Raw genomic sequence first — 15,612 nt, 5'->3', positions numbered from 1 at the left:
ATTGATACACATGCTTGGCTTCCTCTCGACATACCAAATCAAGTCAATGGATGGAAACTGCATTTCTAGCTTCTGGCACATTCCTTACAGTTTGCTTGCCAACAGGAGATACTAAAAAACCTCAAGATAAGGCTGTGGGATCACTTTTATGTATGCATATTGATTTCCTCTTTGCTCCATAACAAATGTACACATCATCAGCTTATGCTCCTAATTACCATGCTACATAGGGATCAATACAAACTCAGCTCCGGGTTAAAAATAAGTGCAATTTTTCACATTTCTTGTCTAGCCAATAACTTTTCTGAGTCTATTCTCTCTTCTCTCTCAAAAACATACACTGGAAGGCAAAACATTCTGTAGACCAAGAAGGTCATTGAAAATGTGTTAGTTAAAGATGTGGCATTATCAAACTAAGAATAACAAGTAATTCCATTAGATGGCATCCTCAGAGGATCTTTTATTTTACTGCTGTATTCTAAAAACAGTACTACTTGTCCTTTTGAACTCACCATCGTGGACTTCCTGGGATGGCTTAATCCTGTAAAAGGGACACTCATTAACTTATTCGTATTCATACTCATGGGCTTTCTCCCCTGCTTCCTGATGCCTAAAGCTAAGTTTTCTACCAGAAGACTTCTTGGTTACAGCTGCCACCACTTCCTGGCTTCCTGAACATGATCAGCAAAGAGGGGGTGTCCAATCTTGCTCACAGTTAACAGACACCACGGTCACTGCCAAGTACTGTAGTGTATGCGCCCCACAACTTCAGAGGCACCCAGGAAGGGCCCCAAGATGGCATCCACCCACCCAGGCGCATTCCTTTCCAACGACACCTTGAGTTTCTCGGAAGAACCTTCCATCTACCATCAATAATTTGGACACTGGAAGGTAGAATCCCTGCTGGCCAGGCTACGGACTTGGTTCTAAATCATGTCTTCAAACTCTGCAGGCTGACCGTCAAGACCATCACTGTTTGGGTCTAGTCAAGCCATATGGTTTTTTCCATTTGTTCCCAACAGGAACCCTAGATACCAAACTATCTCCATTAAAGAGAGAGTTTGGGCTCTAGGCTCAAAACCCAGACATGACTATGTGTAGCTTAGAAATGTGACAACCTCTTAGACCCTCCTCTTGAAAACAGAATAGTAACAGCAGAGGGTGCATCAAGATTAAGTTACATAAAATATGTAAACTTCCTCAAGTGACAGCTTCAAAGAAAGAAGTTCATTACAAATAGACATTATTACTTCTGTTTCCACAAAAAGTGGGAAACCAACATTAAACTGCAAAAGGTACATAAAATTTTATGAAAGTTCTAGATAACAGATGTTTATAGAGTTCTGGAATTTTAAAGTTTAACTTTCAAATTGAAAAAATCTTTAGAGCTGTAAAATTCCCTTCATCTACATTCATCTGTAGAACAATATATCATTATCTCATTATTTTATTCTTTTCATCTTACATAAAAGGAGGACACATGACTTTGTATTATGGTACTTTGAAACTAAGAAAGGGGAAGAGTCCTAAGGGAATGATGAGTAGCAAAACAAAACCAAAAAACCTAGAGAACCGAGAAAGTTCAAAGGGAAGAATGTATATTCTTAACAAAAAAAGAGAGGGCAGTTGAACAGTTAGTTGGACCAGGTATCATAGACTGTGCAGCCACAGCTTCATCTAATCCCATGACTGGAACTTGCATTTACTGGACTCTGAAATTCCCTATTGGTTTTACTTTACTTGGCTGCATCACAGAGAACCTTTAAGTGAACCCAATAATCTAAGGAAAAGCCTTACAAAGTACTGCAATGCTATTCTTTAATTCCAATCCACCACCTTAGTGTGTGTAGAACTTTATAGTATTGCACATACATCATTTGACTTTCACAAAAATGTGTGACATACAAAGAAAATCTCCATTTTTTCAGAAGAAGGGCTAGAGAGGTTGGAAAGATGATACAGCTAATCAGAGACAGGGTTCACAATGGAACTCAGGTCCTCTGACTCTAAGTTCAGGGCTCTTCCTAAAACACATGGCTTTTTTTTTTTTTTTTTTTTTGAAACCCATCCAAGAACAGTTAATGCAGCCTACGCTATGTCATATTTTTCAGTAGGTGCTAAAAGAATCTTTGGAAACAAAAGCCGATCCTCTAAAACAAATTAAATGTTTTTTTAATATTATGCATTTTGTAAAAGAATCCTTTTATAGCCCTAGGGATGAAAGTAATCACTGATATTTTAATCATTTTAATGTCTGTTATGCTAATAGCCTGCTAATAGCTAAAATACTCCAAATTATCCAACAAGGTGACAGGGGTAATTGATGCTCATTCGCTTGAATCACAAACTCTTTCTGGTACATAAAAAAATCAAAGGCTTCCAACAGGGAGATAACCACATAGTATAACTTACTGTAAAGGTTAGGGCAGTGGCATACATGAAATAGGCACTAAATGAAATAGTAACTTGCTTTTCAACAAATTCCTTAATTTACAGATAGAAACACAGAGATACCCAGAATAGGTAGAAAAAAAGACATCTGAACCATAATCACACTTGACCAAGCCCTCTTATAAAGGTCAGCAATTGAAAAGGTATCATATGAAATAGGAAGTGAGCCTATCTGGCACTTACTAATTCATCAGCTTCCTTCCATCCTTTTCCTCCCTTACTAGAAGCAGACACAGGGGCAGATGGTATCTTTGTATCCCCAGTACCTGGCAGAGCACTGGACAGAAGCTCAGCACGTTCTTGTCAAAATCAACTGCTTTGTTTCTTAGAAAGCTTGAGAGCAAGAATAACATTGCACTGTAATACTTCAAAATTATACAGAGAAGATTCTCAATAGCTAGCTATCTGATGCCTGATTTTTGAAGAATGTATTTCTATGGGGGAGAATATCCAATGGCTGTCCACTATGGTAGCTACGGTGTAACCTGTCAAGCATGAGATGGTTACTGGTCTAACACAATGCTCATGCTTTACCGCCATCCTCTGCATTCCTCTTACTGTGATGGTAATAACTCAACATTCAAAATGAAAAAACACGTGGGCACTAAAGTATAGATTATTACTTGGAAAGGGTGACAGCATTTTCTACACTACTCTGAGACATTTATTATTAAGTAGTAAGTTGTTGCTATAGTTTGAGAAAAATCACTTTTAAATAGCCAAAATATGAATAAGTACTACTGCATTTTAGAAAGCCAGAAAGACTAAAAGGAGTCCTTGAAAGTCAGATTACATCTGTCCTATCCATTTTAACAGCCCCAGTGCTCAGCACAGTTCCTGGTACAAGCTAGTTAAGAGTAAGTGGCTGAATGAATGAATGAATGAGTGAATGCAAGGCAATCTACCTTAAATTCTATAATCCTATGTTCTTACTTTAGGGAGTGAGAGAACAATCTGAATGTTATATTGGAGGAACTGGCCAGAGGACTCAGAATAGTGATTGTACTTTAGGTTACCTTTGTTCTGTATTGTCTTCACATTTCACATCAAAATTCAATACTGGAGGGTCCATAAGACAATACTAGACATAACTAATTTTTATTATCCATACAAATAAGTTGGAACTCGAATATAAAAAGCTCACTTGAGACACACGCAGGCATATGTTCACTGCAGCACTATAACAACAAAAACGTGGAATCAACCTAGATGCTCAACAGTGGTCTGGATAAAGAAAATGTGGTTGGTCGGGCGCGGTGGCTCACGCCTGTAATCCCGCACTTTGGGAGGCTGAGGTGGGCGGATCACGAGGTTAGGAGACTGAGACCATCCCGGCTAACACAGTGAAACCCCGTCTCTACTAAAAACACAAAACATTAGCTGGGCGTGGTGGCGGGTGCCTGTAGGCCCAGCTACTCGGGAGGCTGAGGCAGGAGAATGGCATGAACCCGTGAGGCGGAGCTTGCAGTGAGCCGAGATCACGCCACTGCACTCCAGCCTGGGCAACGGAGCGAGACTCTATCTCAAAAAAAAAAAAAAAAAAAAAGAGAAAATGTGGTGCATATACACCACGGAATACTACACAGCCATAAAAAAGAACGAAACTATGTCTTTTGCAGCAACGCAGGTGGAGCTGTAGGCCATTATCCTAAGCAAATTAACATGGGAACAGAAAACCAAATGCTGTCATGTTCTTGCTTACAAGTGGGAGCTAAACATTGAGTACACATGGACACAAAGAAAGGAACAACAGACACCAGGGCCTATTGAGGGTGAAGGGTGACAGAAGGGTGAGGATGGAAAAACTGCCTGCTGGGTAGTATGCTGATTGCCTGGGTGACAAAATTATCTGTACACCAAACCCCCACGACACGTAATTTACCCATGTAACACACCTGCACATGTACCCCTTGAACCTAAAAGCTGGGAAGAAAAAAAAGTCTGCTTTGTAATGAATAATAAGTGGGATAAAGCATGGAAAAAAATTTTAAAAAAAGAAAGCTCACTTGAGTCCAGATTTCAGCCCACCATTTATTTTATATATGTATGTGTGTAGATACACATATAAAAATAAAAACTGTTAAACTGACAAAATTGAGTTTTCCTTCTATTTCCATATTCTTCTCTCTGCATACTTCAGGGAGCTGAATGATCAGGCAACAGCAAAACAGGAGATGAGAACATAAAGTTTTAATTTTTATAGAATGATGAGAGAATAATAATTTAGACTCATGATAACATGAGAAAATTTCCACTGTTTTGCATTATATAGAAAAATGCCTTGGATAGTATGTCAACAAAGTATGAAAAAAATCACACAAAACAGATGCACTGCAGCAAGGAATTTCATTTCCATTTTTATTGGACATATTTACTAAATTCACTCACATTATATAACAACTCATGCATAATTCTGATGAGTTGTTACTTCCTTTATATCCGCCTTTTAGGTTGATATGCTTTCCTTCAAATGACACTGATAGAATGTCAGTCACCTCTGAAGGCCAGAGGCCAGGGCCATACCAGTGGCTGTAAATTATCCCTTGCAAAAACAAGAAAGATCTTAATTAAGCATTTCTGGCCTCAGCAACTCTTCATCTTTGCCACAGCGACTGTCTGCTTGAGAAAACACCCTGGTTCCCCTTTCAAACCTCATTTCCATTTGAAGAGTACTATTCCCAAACTGCTTCTTGCCACTCATTCCCAATGTATATGAATTCACTCCAGGATCCAATCCCAGCACGAGATCAGTTATTAAGTGTCCCTCAAGGGGATTCTCCCTGCTCAGTGTTCCCTGCAACTCCACAAGGAAAACTAAAAATAGCTCTGACTTCCCTTCACGCTGAGGGACAACCTAGACTGTCACCTCCCTTAGGCTGGCAAATGGGACTTCAAAACACAGGTGGCTTTGGATTCAACATATTAATAAATACTTTTCCTACTAAAGACTGCATTTATTCCAGCAGCTTCTGAGTCAAAACCAAACACCTTTTGACCTGAGGACAAGAGACACTGTCTATTAAATGACAGGCCGCTCATGCTGCCCACAGGAGCAGCTGGGCTCCCATGTCAAATGATTTTCTCAGTGATATCCTGGTAGGAAAAAACAGGAGTTGATAAATGGCAAAAATGAACTGAAGCATTTTTCACAACATTTATGAGACTAAAATATCTCATAATTCCTTAATTTGGCCATTTTTGTAGTCTTCATAGTGTTTATGTTAAAAACTACTGTAAAAATGTATATGTATATATACACACACACAGAAACACACACATGCATATACATGTCCATTTAAATAATATTTCTCCCCCCTCACAAGCACTAAGAGTCAAATTGAGAAAGTTGGAGGTAATTTTCCATGCTGCAAGTCAAATGTATAGCTTTAGCTTGAGGCACATCCTGGTATGTGTTGCTATACGGTTAATAGTACTAAAGGATGTTTGATTTAAAGGGTTTGTATTTTAAATTTTAAAAGGAGTGAAGTGCTACCCATTTCCTCTTAGCCCCTCCTCTACAGTTTCTTAACAAATCTAATAATGCAGAAGGCTAAACATGCTGAGCACAAGGGTGAAACTGAAAATATTTCATACTTACACTTGTGGTCTAAAGCAAAGGGCTGGTATTGCAAGGCTGGTATCTGGTTATGAGAGGTTGTCTGACAACACCAAGTACTTTTATCAGGGCACCCAGGCAGTTGCAGGCAGAAAACAAATCAAAACTAACAAAAATATGGATTTAAAAATTTACAAATTCAGATTCCCAGAAAATTGGAAAACTGAATTGAAAGAGTTTTAAATGATACCGGCTAGGCTTAAAGCCTTCATGACCTGCAGAAATGTGGGTGATGGGTGTGCCAATTTTGGAACGTTGCTACTAGGCAAATAGCTAATTCTAATCCTTCTGGCTAAGGTTAAAAGACAGTTATTACAGATTAATCGGGAAAAAAAACCCTGTATGTTTAGGGAATGACACTAATGAGACTCCTAGGAGGCAAGGGCAAAATCTTTAAATAAATATCTTGCCTAGTTCCAATAAGAGAATTTGCATTTAAAACAAAGAATTAATTATGTATAGACCAAGGCAGATAACTGACTCCTTAGAGGAAAAACATGTCCTTGGATAAAAGGATAACAGCTGCTTGAACTTTTAAATTGTAGTTTTTGTTTGTTTTAGCTGAAAAACAATTCAATATTTCGTAGAAAATTCTATCCTCCTAAATTATATTTCTAAATACCAAGTATCATTGACAACTTTACCATTTTTATTAAACAGATCTCTTGAAAGCTTTAAAAATTTCTTACTAACAGTAGACCAAAACTAAAAATAGGCAAGAAATGTTATTTTTTAACCCAAAGGAAGCGCAAGGTAACACTTTTGTCCAATTCTATAGTAATCGGCTGCTAGGACAGATAAAAGACTTGATACAAAGGCAGATAAAAGACTGATTCTTATCATAATTATTAAAAACCTATATTTCTACTAAGGAAGACAGAAATCTTACTGTATGAAAAAATTTCTAACAAATGCTGGAAAATTTACTATAAAAGAATTTTACATATACAGTACTTTAGCTTTTAAGGCCTAAAGGATTTGCCTTTTGTTATTTCCAGGACTCACTTTTAATAAATTAATTTTTTATTTTCTTTGTACTCATAGCAGTACATGTGATTCATGGGACTCTGGAAAAGCAGATAGATTCAACCGGGCAGAATCAGGCAAGGCAATAAGAAACATCTTAACATGGGACTGATACTCTACAGAGAAAACTTAGTTTCTTAAATCCTTATTTTATAAACACACTGAGCAAATACAGGAAACAAGGCCACAGAAAGTGAGGCTGGAGGCAAATGGTAAGATAACTAATAGAGAAAGATTTTTGCAAGATTTTGCACATTAACCATAGAGGAAGACAGTGTAAGTGGCTTTTTTTCCTAAAAGGAGACCATGGTTTAGCTGATCTATCCAATATGGCAGCTACTAGCAACACGTGGCCAATTGAATATAAATTAATTAAAAGGAAAAATTCGTTTCCTAAGTTGCACTACAGTTCATGTACATAATAGCCACATGTGGTTTGTGGCTACTGCTCTGAACAGTACAGACACAGATCACTGTAGAAAGTGCTAATGCAGAGTGCTGGCTTAAAGGATGAAGAAAGGAAATAGAGAAAGGAGACAACATGACCTAGGTTAGTAAGTCCAGAAAGTAGACCCAACAATCCTACTATCTTTGGATAATAAGAATTTATTTTTTCATATCAAACAAATTAAAATGAATATGCTAAAGTTTTATTTATTATTATTATTTGAGATGCAGTCTCACTCTGCCACCCATGCTGGCGTACAGAGGCACGATCTCAGCTCACTGCGGCCTCGACCTCCCAGGCTCAAGGGATCCTCCTACCTTCCCCTCCTGAGTAGCTGAGACTATAGGTGCACACTACTGCACCTGGCTAATTTTTGTATTTTTTGAAGAGATGGGGTTTTGCCATGTTGCCCAGGCTGGTCTTAAACTCCTGGGCTCAAGTGATCTGCCCACCTCGACCTCCCAAAGTGCTGGGATTACAGGTGTGAGCCATAGCGCCCAGCCTAAAGTTTTATTTTTTTAAATTAAATGTGTGGGGTAATTACGCCAGAAGGTTCTAAGTGCTTTACATACATTATTTTATTTCATCTTCATTGAAATCATAGGAAGTAGGCAATATAATAATCCCATCTTATAGAGAGTAAGTGAGACTTAGAGAAAGTGTGTGAGTTGCCCCAGGCCTCAGAGCAAATTCCTGGATTCCAAGCATACTTTGTCTCTCAAAAGCCAGAGCTCTTAAGGCTGCCTGTAGGAACTCCATTTGGGAATGAAGATAGAGGGAAGGTGCTCTAGATACTACCACCAGTTATGCATTAACAGAAGTAGTGGGCCACAGCCTCAATAAATGGCTCCTTCTTAATTAGCATTCTTTCTCCTTTTGGCCTAATATTTTATGCTGGGCATGATTATTTTCTATTAGTAATGTAACAGTATTGCTTTCTAACCCCATTCTTATCTCAGCCCTCCACCTATCCGCCTCTGAACTTTCCAAGTCTAGCCGTTCCTTTTCATCTATTTCTCCTGACAGTTTATGATAACGCCCTGAACCAGTTCAACATCTGTCAAGCTTCAATTGAGAATGGAGTATTTACCACACAGAGTACATGTGCTGTTCCAACATTCTTTCATACCTACAACTATTGGTCTATTAAATATTTTTTAAATAATCAATGGCTTCATGTTATAGGAAGAAATTCTAACTGAATAGTTAAGTATTTAATGTGCTCAAGGCTGAGCTGTGATGCAGAATTATTTCCTCTTAGATATAAGAGGTCCAGGAGAACCAGGCAGGTGCTCTTCCCCTTAGTTCAGAATAGCTCAGCTTTAATGTAGTCAATGTTCCATTAAAATTTTTAGCAAATTATTTTTTATCATCTATTACATATTTTAAAACTCCTTTTCAATTCCTCGAATGAATGACATCCCAACAACACTGTACGAATGAGTGACATCCCAAAACATTGTACAAAGACACACTTGACTGCATTTTCTGAGGACCTTGCAGGAGCACTGAGGACAGCCACCTGCTACAGAGGCAAAGGAGGAGTGAGCATTACTTGGGCCTCCCACGCCTTACCTTCGGGGAGAGCCGTCATCATGGGGCTGGATGATGACCACCTTCACAGTCACAGAAGTACGGAGCAGGTCGATCATCTGCTCGTGGGTCAGAGTGGCCACGGCTACTTTGCAGATCTCCACGAGGCGGCTCCCTTGGCGAAGGCCAGCCTTCCAGGCAAAGCCAAAAGGTTCCACATCTGCGACAATTCCTTCAAAATTCACATGGAAGCCAAGCTGGCCCAGCCCGTTCCTCCTCAGGGTCATTTCCACAGTCTCGCAGCCTCTCGTCACTATCTAAGGGGGAAGGAGACTGTTAGAGATGCCCTTCCTGCCCAAGCTGCCATGGGGCTCTACCAAAGGTGCACGTATGGGCCTCCACACCAGCCCTCTCCCTTGGGCCCTCGCAGCCCAGCCCGTCTCTCTCTGTCTTTTCCTCAAACTGTCCAAGTGACAAGACAAGGACACATTTAAGTTCAGAGCTGATCACAATTAACATTTGCATCAAGTGCAAAGAAAATAACAGAAGCACAACAATGGTTTCATTCTTTATTCTAAGTCATATCTGTTCTTGATACAGGTGTCCTGCTTTCTTAGATGTCACTGACCCAGAGCTTGAGAGCTTCAGATGGGCTCAAATAATTCCCCTTTTTCCTTTATTAGGTAAATTGACTTAGCTTTTAAGCATATAAATCCCATCGTTCTAGATGGATTTTTGCAATGGAAAACCTGTAAAGACTTTTGAGGACCATTACAAGGTTCAACCAGCAAGCACTAAAAACCATTAGACAATTTATTCATCCCAAACAAAGAAAAACACCCCAAAGCAGTTGAAAGCTAACGCTTAAGAGCCCACTCTGAGGTTCAGGAAGGGCAATGGCAGAAAGTCAGAGCTTTAGGAAAACTCTAAATGTTCTCTACACACCAGCCCTGGGGACATACTGTGGAGTGTTCTGTCCCCTAGGGTCCTTCTCTTGAGGACAGACAACAGCCTATGCTTGCCTGAGTGGTGAGGACCATTCAGATCCATAGTGGGGGCAGGCCAGCCAGACTCCTTGGCCATCTGTTCACAAGGCAAGTGTGTAGGATGGTGCTCTGGCAGGCAGCAGACAGACCCTCTGTGCCTATGGGCTGCCTCTCCTCCACTAGGCCTGTCTCCTGGGGGCTGAGGGCAGCCCCAATCAGTGGAAGCCTCAGTGTATGTACCTTACGCAAGAGTGAGAGAGAGTCAACAGCAGTTCCACAAAAAGGAACATGAAAGAAGAATGGTGGTTTGCATCCCACTTGGTACATTAAAGCATCACTAATGCAGCCCTCAAAAGCACTCACTGAGCATAGTTTACATGCAATGAAAGAAAAACATGGGCTCATTAAGTATCATCCGATGACTATGACCTCACCTATCTGTGGGAATTTCAAGTTGGGAGGTATCATACTCCTATCCCCAAAAGCCCAGAGGCAATGTATGAAGTTTCAGTTTAATGAACGCTCCATTTCTATGAAACATGCTCTGACTACACAGATACCTATTTAATAAGACCTATGACAGTAAGTACAGCTCTGGGACTGGGGCTGGTTCATGTATCACCACTGTGTCTGATGTTTCCATGGTTACCACAAGTGCACACAATGCCAATCAGCTTTTCCCAGACAGGCATGACAGTTCACGACTCAGCAAAATGCGGAAAGGGGACTGCTGGCTTTAGTTAGTGATGACGTTTTAGAATATTGATGTTTCTAAAGTCATGAACTGAAGTAACTTAAAACTTGAAAAAGTAGTTCTGTAATATGCACAACACAAATAAATTTTGGTCACTTCTTTTTCAACTTTGTTCTAAGCAATCCTATCAAAAGATGACACATAACATGTACCCAGCCTTCTTTCAAATATCAACGCGATTATCAGGTGAAGTTTATCATCCATGTATCAAGCTGAAGACTTACTGGCCGAGCCTTTCCAGAGTCCTCCAGCTCTGGCTCTTCTGCTCATTTCCTCCAATCACCTGCCACCTCCCCTACTTTGTCTTTTTGCTATTTCTTTATCCCCTCTGTTTATTGCTTCCTAACATCCCCAAAGTCTGAAGTAAGGTGTTCTCCATGTATTTATGTATTTGGACTTCTTCCATGGACCCAATTATCACACGAAAATTGTAGTCGCCTAGCCAGGACTGGCTATGTAATTTGTGGGGCCCCATGAAAAATCAAAATGCAAGGCTCCTTATGAAAAAATTATTAAGAATTTCAAGATGGCAATGGCAGAGCATTCAACCAAGCACGAACTCTTCTGAGAGCAGGTCCCTGTGCAACTGCATGGGTTGCACATCCGTGAAGTGAGCCCTGCCTGGCCCTCTAGGAACAAACTCTCATTCCGCTCCTGTACCGTTACCTGCAAGACAGACACCTTTAGTTCCACTTTCCACCACCTGAGAATGGATACTGAGTTAACCACGCCAAACGGGCAGGCATTCCCGACATCTCCACTATGACTGCATTCTTCTCTTTCTTCCCATTTCTGTTACTACCACTCTGTATCAACCCTTACGATCTAATCCCTTCAACAGTCTTTGGTCTGGCTTGTTTCCAACAGCTCATGTTGCAAGTCATCCTATCCTAGACACAGAATATAATTCCTAAAATATATTTTTAATATTGTGCATCTTGGTCACACTGACAATACACTTTTCTAGGAAAATAGGATGGGGTCCATCGAATAGCAAATGTATAAAAGCCCGTGTGTAAATATCCAGGGAAAGTACATTTTTGTGGTTGGTGAAGTGGTATTTGTGTTGTATTTTCAGAAGCACAGATTATAATGATTTGGTGGATATGCTAAAAAGAAGTATTTGCAATTAGCAAAAGCACAATGCATCCAGAGACTCATCAGTATAACTCAAGTCAATTCTCTAGGTATATAAACTAATCATTTACTTAATCACCCCAAACTCTTATCTAGGCTTGCTCACGTATACCTGATAATACTGTTGAACACACTGAGGCCCTTTACTGTAAATAGAGTCCACAAATAATGAAATTACTTTTCCAAGGCTAGCAGACACTGCCCTAATTTTACCTTCTCTTATACGTAGTCTCTAATAACAAAAGGGAGGAAATATTTTTGGTGGGAGGAAAGGGGGCAAGAAATGGATATAATTTCTCCTTTTTTCATGATCCATAGTGAACTAAACCTTTTCTAATTAAAAAAAAATTACATCCCTCTTGGGGGAAGATTTACACACAAGAAATTCTATTGTCAAAGCATGTTGTTTTCTTATATTACCAAAAATAAAAACTAGAAATAGTTTGGTTTATTCTTACTACTTTATTTTATATGCTCAAACTAAAATCTAATTCTTACTTTGTTAAAACTGGGAGCAGAAATATGACTACTGAACACCATGGATAAAATATAAGGGTTTTGCACTAAAAATCACATACATGAAAATCTTTCTTAAGTCTAACTTTTTAAAAGCCTTTCTAAATTAATGCGTAATTCTGAAAAACTCCCTTAAGAAACTGGCTCTAAGATTAATAATATATTTAATCTGGCACATTAAACAAAAATACCTGCTGTATAAACATGCAGGGGTGAAACTGCAGATAGGACTCGTCATTCATACAGTCAACAGCAATTCTGTTGTTAATTACCCACTGGGAAGGTATGTTATGTCAGCCTCCATAAACAGACATTCTACCCAGACACTTCTGTTTTTCCTTCAAATGCTACTAAAATACATCTCAATGTTCTCTTTTGCAGGTTGGCTTAACTTTTCTTTTCCAATTGATTTATGATGGTTGCTTCTCCACTGTTCATGTATTCAACAACTCCCCAGAAGGACCCAGCATTTAAAATTAAGCTCTGTATCTGTAAGAAATAGTAATGCATTCCCTAATTGGTATAATCATGGTAGCAGCTCCCCAGTGAAAGTTATTTTGAATCTGGAATTGAAAACATAAGGATGGTGGTAAAATAGAAAACATGTACTTACTACTAATCGCTGAACAATTTCCCTGATGTCTTCAGCACAGTTGTCTACCGAGGACAGGAGGACACATTCTCCTCTTTCGTAAAACACTTTGATACTCATTAATCCAGATGTCCACCCAATAACATCCCTGCAGGAACAGTTAAATACGACATTCTTGGAATCCTTTTCAATCAACATGATGAACTCATTGGAAATCCCGAGAAGACATTCGATGTCAGCAGACTGGCCGAAGTCCCGTGCTATCACATGCCACATGATGGCCCCAATGCTAAACAAGTGGGCATCCTTCCTTGGCTTTACTTTCTCCTTTTTCTTTGCACCCAGTGTAATGAAGCTGAACTTCACAGAGGTATCCACAGTGGCGGTTGTGACAAAGTTCTCCGCCAGGTCTTTCAAGTACTCTTGCCTCGTTCGAGTGGCCATCGCTCGAAACTTTTCTGATTTATGGGCTGCATTTTCTGCGTTGATTACTTTGGCTAAAAGGAAGTCCCGGAACACAGCTGACTTTGGAAAAGTTACACCTTTGGGAATCGGTGGGCCAAATGGTGGCACATCTTTTGATCTGGAAACTCCAACACTGAGGAAGTAAAAACAGAAACAAAATGAGATGAGCTATGCTATAATATGTATCTTTCCGAATTTGGCATGCATATATATATATACACACACATACACACACACACACTTTCAACTTAACTGGTCTATTCTGCAGGTTCTTGTTCTCCTAATTTCTGGATACCCAGGGTTTGTTGTTGTTGTTGTTTAAGCAAAATGTTTTAAACTTAGTAGACAGGAGGTGTAATGGGCTGAATTATGTCCCTCTCAAAATCCACATGTTGACAAGATAACCCATAGTTCCTGGGAATGTGACACAATCTGGAGAAAGGACCCTTAAGGAGGTGGCTGAGTTAACTGAAGCCATTAAGGTGGGCCCTAATCCAACTGATTGGTGTCCTTATAAGAGGAGAAAATTTGGGCTTACAAAGAGACACCAATGATGTATGCACACACAAAGAAGACCATGTGAAGACACAAGAAGACGGCCATCCATAAGCCAAGGGGAGAGGTCTCAGGAGAAACCAACCCTTGCTGATACCTCGATCTTAGACTTCCAGCCTCCAGAACTCTGAGAAAATAAAAGCCTGCTATTTAAGCCACCTAGCCTGTGGCATTAGTACGGCAGTGCTACCAAACTAATACGGGGGTAGCACATCCACACCATGCAGAATAAGCAGGATGGCACTCTATAACTCTGTGGGGCTGGTTATCACTGGGAAAAACAGTAACACTTCTGACCAAAGTGGGTTTAGCCCAAGTTAGCTGCATGGGATTCAGTGACATGGGACAAAGTGATCATACTTACAAGGGCCAAAAATTTTAAGCGTCACTTTTTTAAAGGAAATACTCACTTTACTTGATCACATTTTGAAAATCTAAATGAAGGTTTTATGGGAGCAAAATTTTAAGAGATCTCAGGGACTGAAGAGATCAAATGCATAGTGTTAATAATGAGCATCATAATCTATTAAAACCAATAATGCTCCCCTACATCAGAGAGTTGCTTTATTTATCTCATATCCTTTTCTGCATAAGATAAATCATAGAGCGGACTAATGAATTAACAAAGGAAGGATTGGTCAGGCGTGGTGGCTCACGCCTGTAATCCCAGCACTTTGGGAGGCCGAGGCGGGTGGATCACAAGGTCAGGAGATTGAGACCATCCTGGCTAACAGGGTGAAACCCCGTCTCTACTAAAAATACAAAAAAATTAGCCAGGCATGGTGGCAGGCGCCTGTAGTCCCAGCTACTCAGGAGGCTGAGGAAGGAGAATGGCGTGAACCTCGGAGGCAGAGCTTGCAGTGAGCCGAGATCACACCACTGCACTCCAGCCTGGGCGACAAAGCAAGACTCCATCTCAAAACAAAAACAAAAACAAAAACAAAGGAAAGATTAAGATGAGTAAGTGAATGAATGGATCCTGTATCACTGGCAGCACTGAGAGCACCCCAATTACTGAGTAGCTACCACAGACCAAGAATCTGTACTAATCCCACATCTGCCCAGGCTGATGTTGGAGTAAAGAAAGGAAGCAATCTTTGTTTTGTTTTCATCATTGTGGAAAATTCTAAAAAAGGTAAATTAAGGAATAAAAACATTCTGTCCAAATTTGTTCTGTCAGATGCAAACTCCTCTTCTGAAATGTGGTTGGTTAGACTTTAGAAAAATCGCAGGCTCTCCCACGTGTGCTTTAATCTGCAACCTCTTCAGCAGAGTTAACCACCTGTAGTGGCAAGACAGACAGCTGGCTAGATGGGGCCTGCACTGATACGAAAGGGAAGGAATGACTGCTTTGCTTTGGGACAGATACACCAAACTCATCAATAGCACCTAGTGGTGCTTTATGGTAGTATATATACTACACCAGAGGGTATGTGTGTGTGAGAACTTGACTTCCGTGCTTAAATGAAGGGAAGGTCCTTAAAAACATCACAGAGGTTGACGCTGCCAGGGATTTACATCAGGTGTGGCCCA

At 40.0% G+C, this 15,612-nt stretch overlaps 1 protein-coding gene across 12 annotated transcripts in view; it reads right to left on the bottom strand.

Moving 5' to 3' along the window:
- SIPA1L2 (signal induced proliferation associated 1 like 2) overlaps positions 1–15,612 on the bottom strand; it is a 237,895-nt gene that overhangs the window by 54,834 nt on the left and 167,449 nt on the right. For all 12 annotated transcript variants that reach the window (XM_054561462.2, XM_054561454.2, XM_054561433.2 and 9 more), the window contains 2 exons: positions 13,081–13,657; positions 9,117–9,391 (listed from right to left, as the gene is read on the bottom strand). In XM_054561462.2, the coding sequence (XP_054417437.1) occupies positions 9,117–9,391; positions 13,081–13,657 (852 nt within the window). The remainder of the gene's footprint in view (positions 1–9,116; positions 9,392–13,080; positions 13,658–15,612) is intronic.

Source organism: Pongo abelii, chromosome 1 (assembly GCF_028885655.2).
Source record: "Pongo abelii isolate AG06213 chromosome 1, NHGRI_mPonAbe1-v2.0_pri, whole genome shotgun sequence".
In the NCBI taxonomy this organism is placed as follows: domain Eukaryota; kingdom Metazoa; phylum Chordata; class Mammalia; order Primates; family Hominidae; genus Pongo; species Pongo abelii.
Note: the sequence above shows the minus strand (reverse complement) of the source record. Positions and strands in the feature narration are given on the sequence as shown.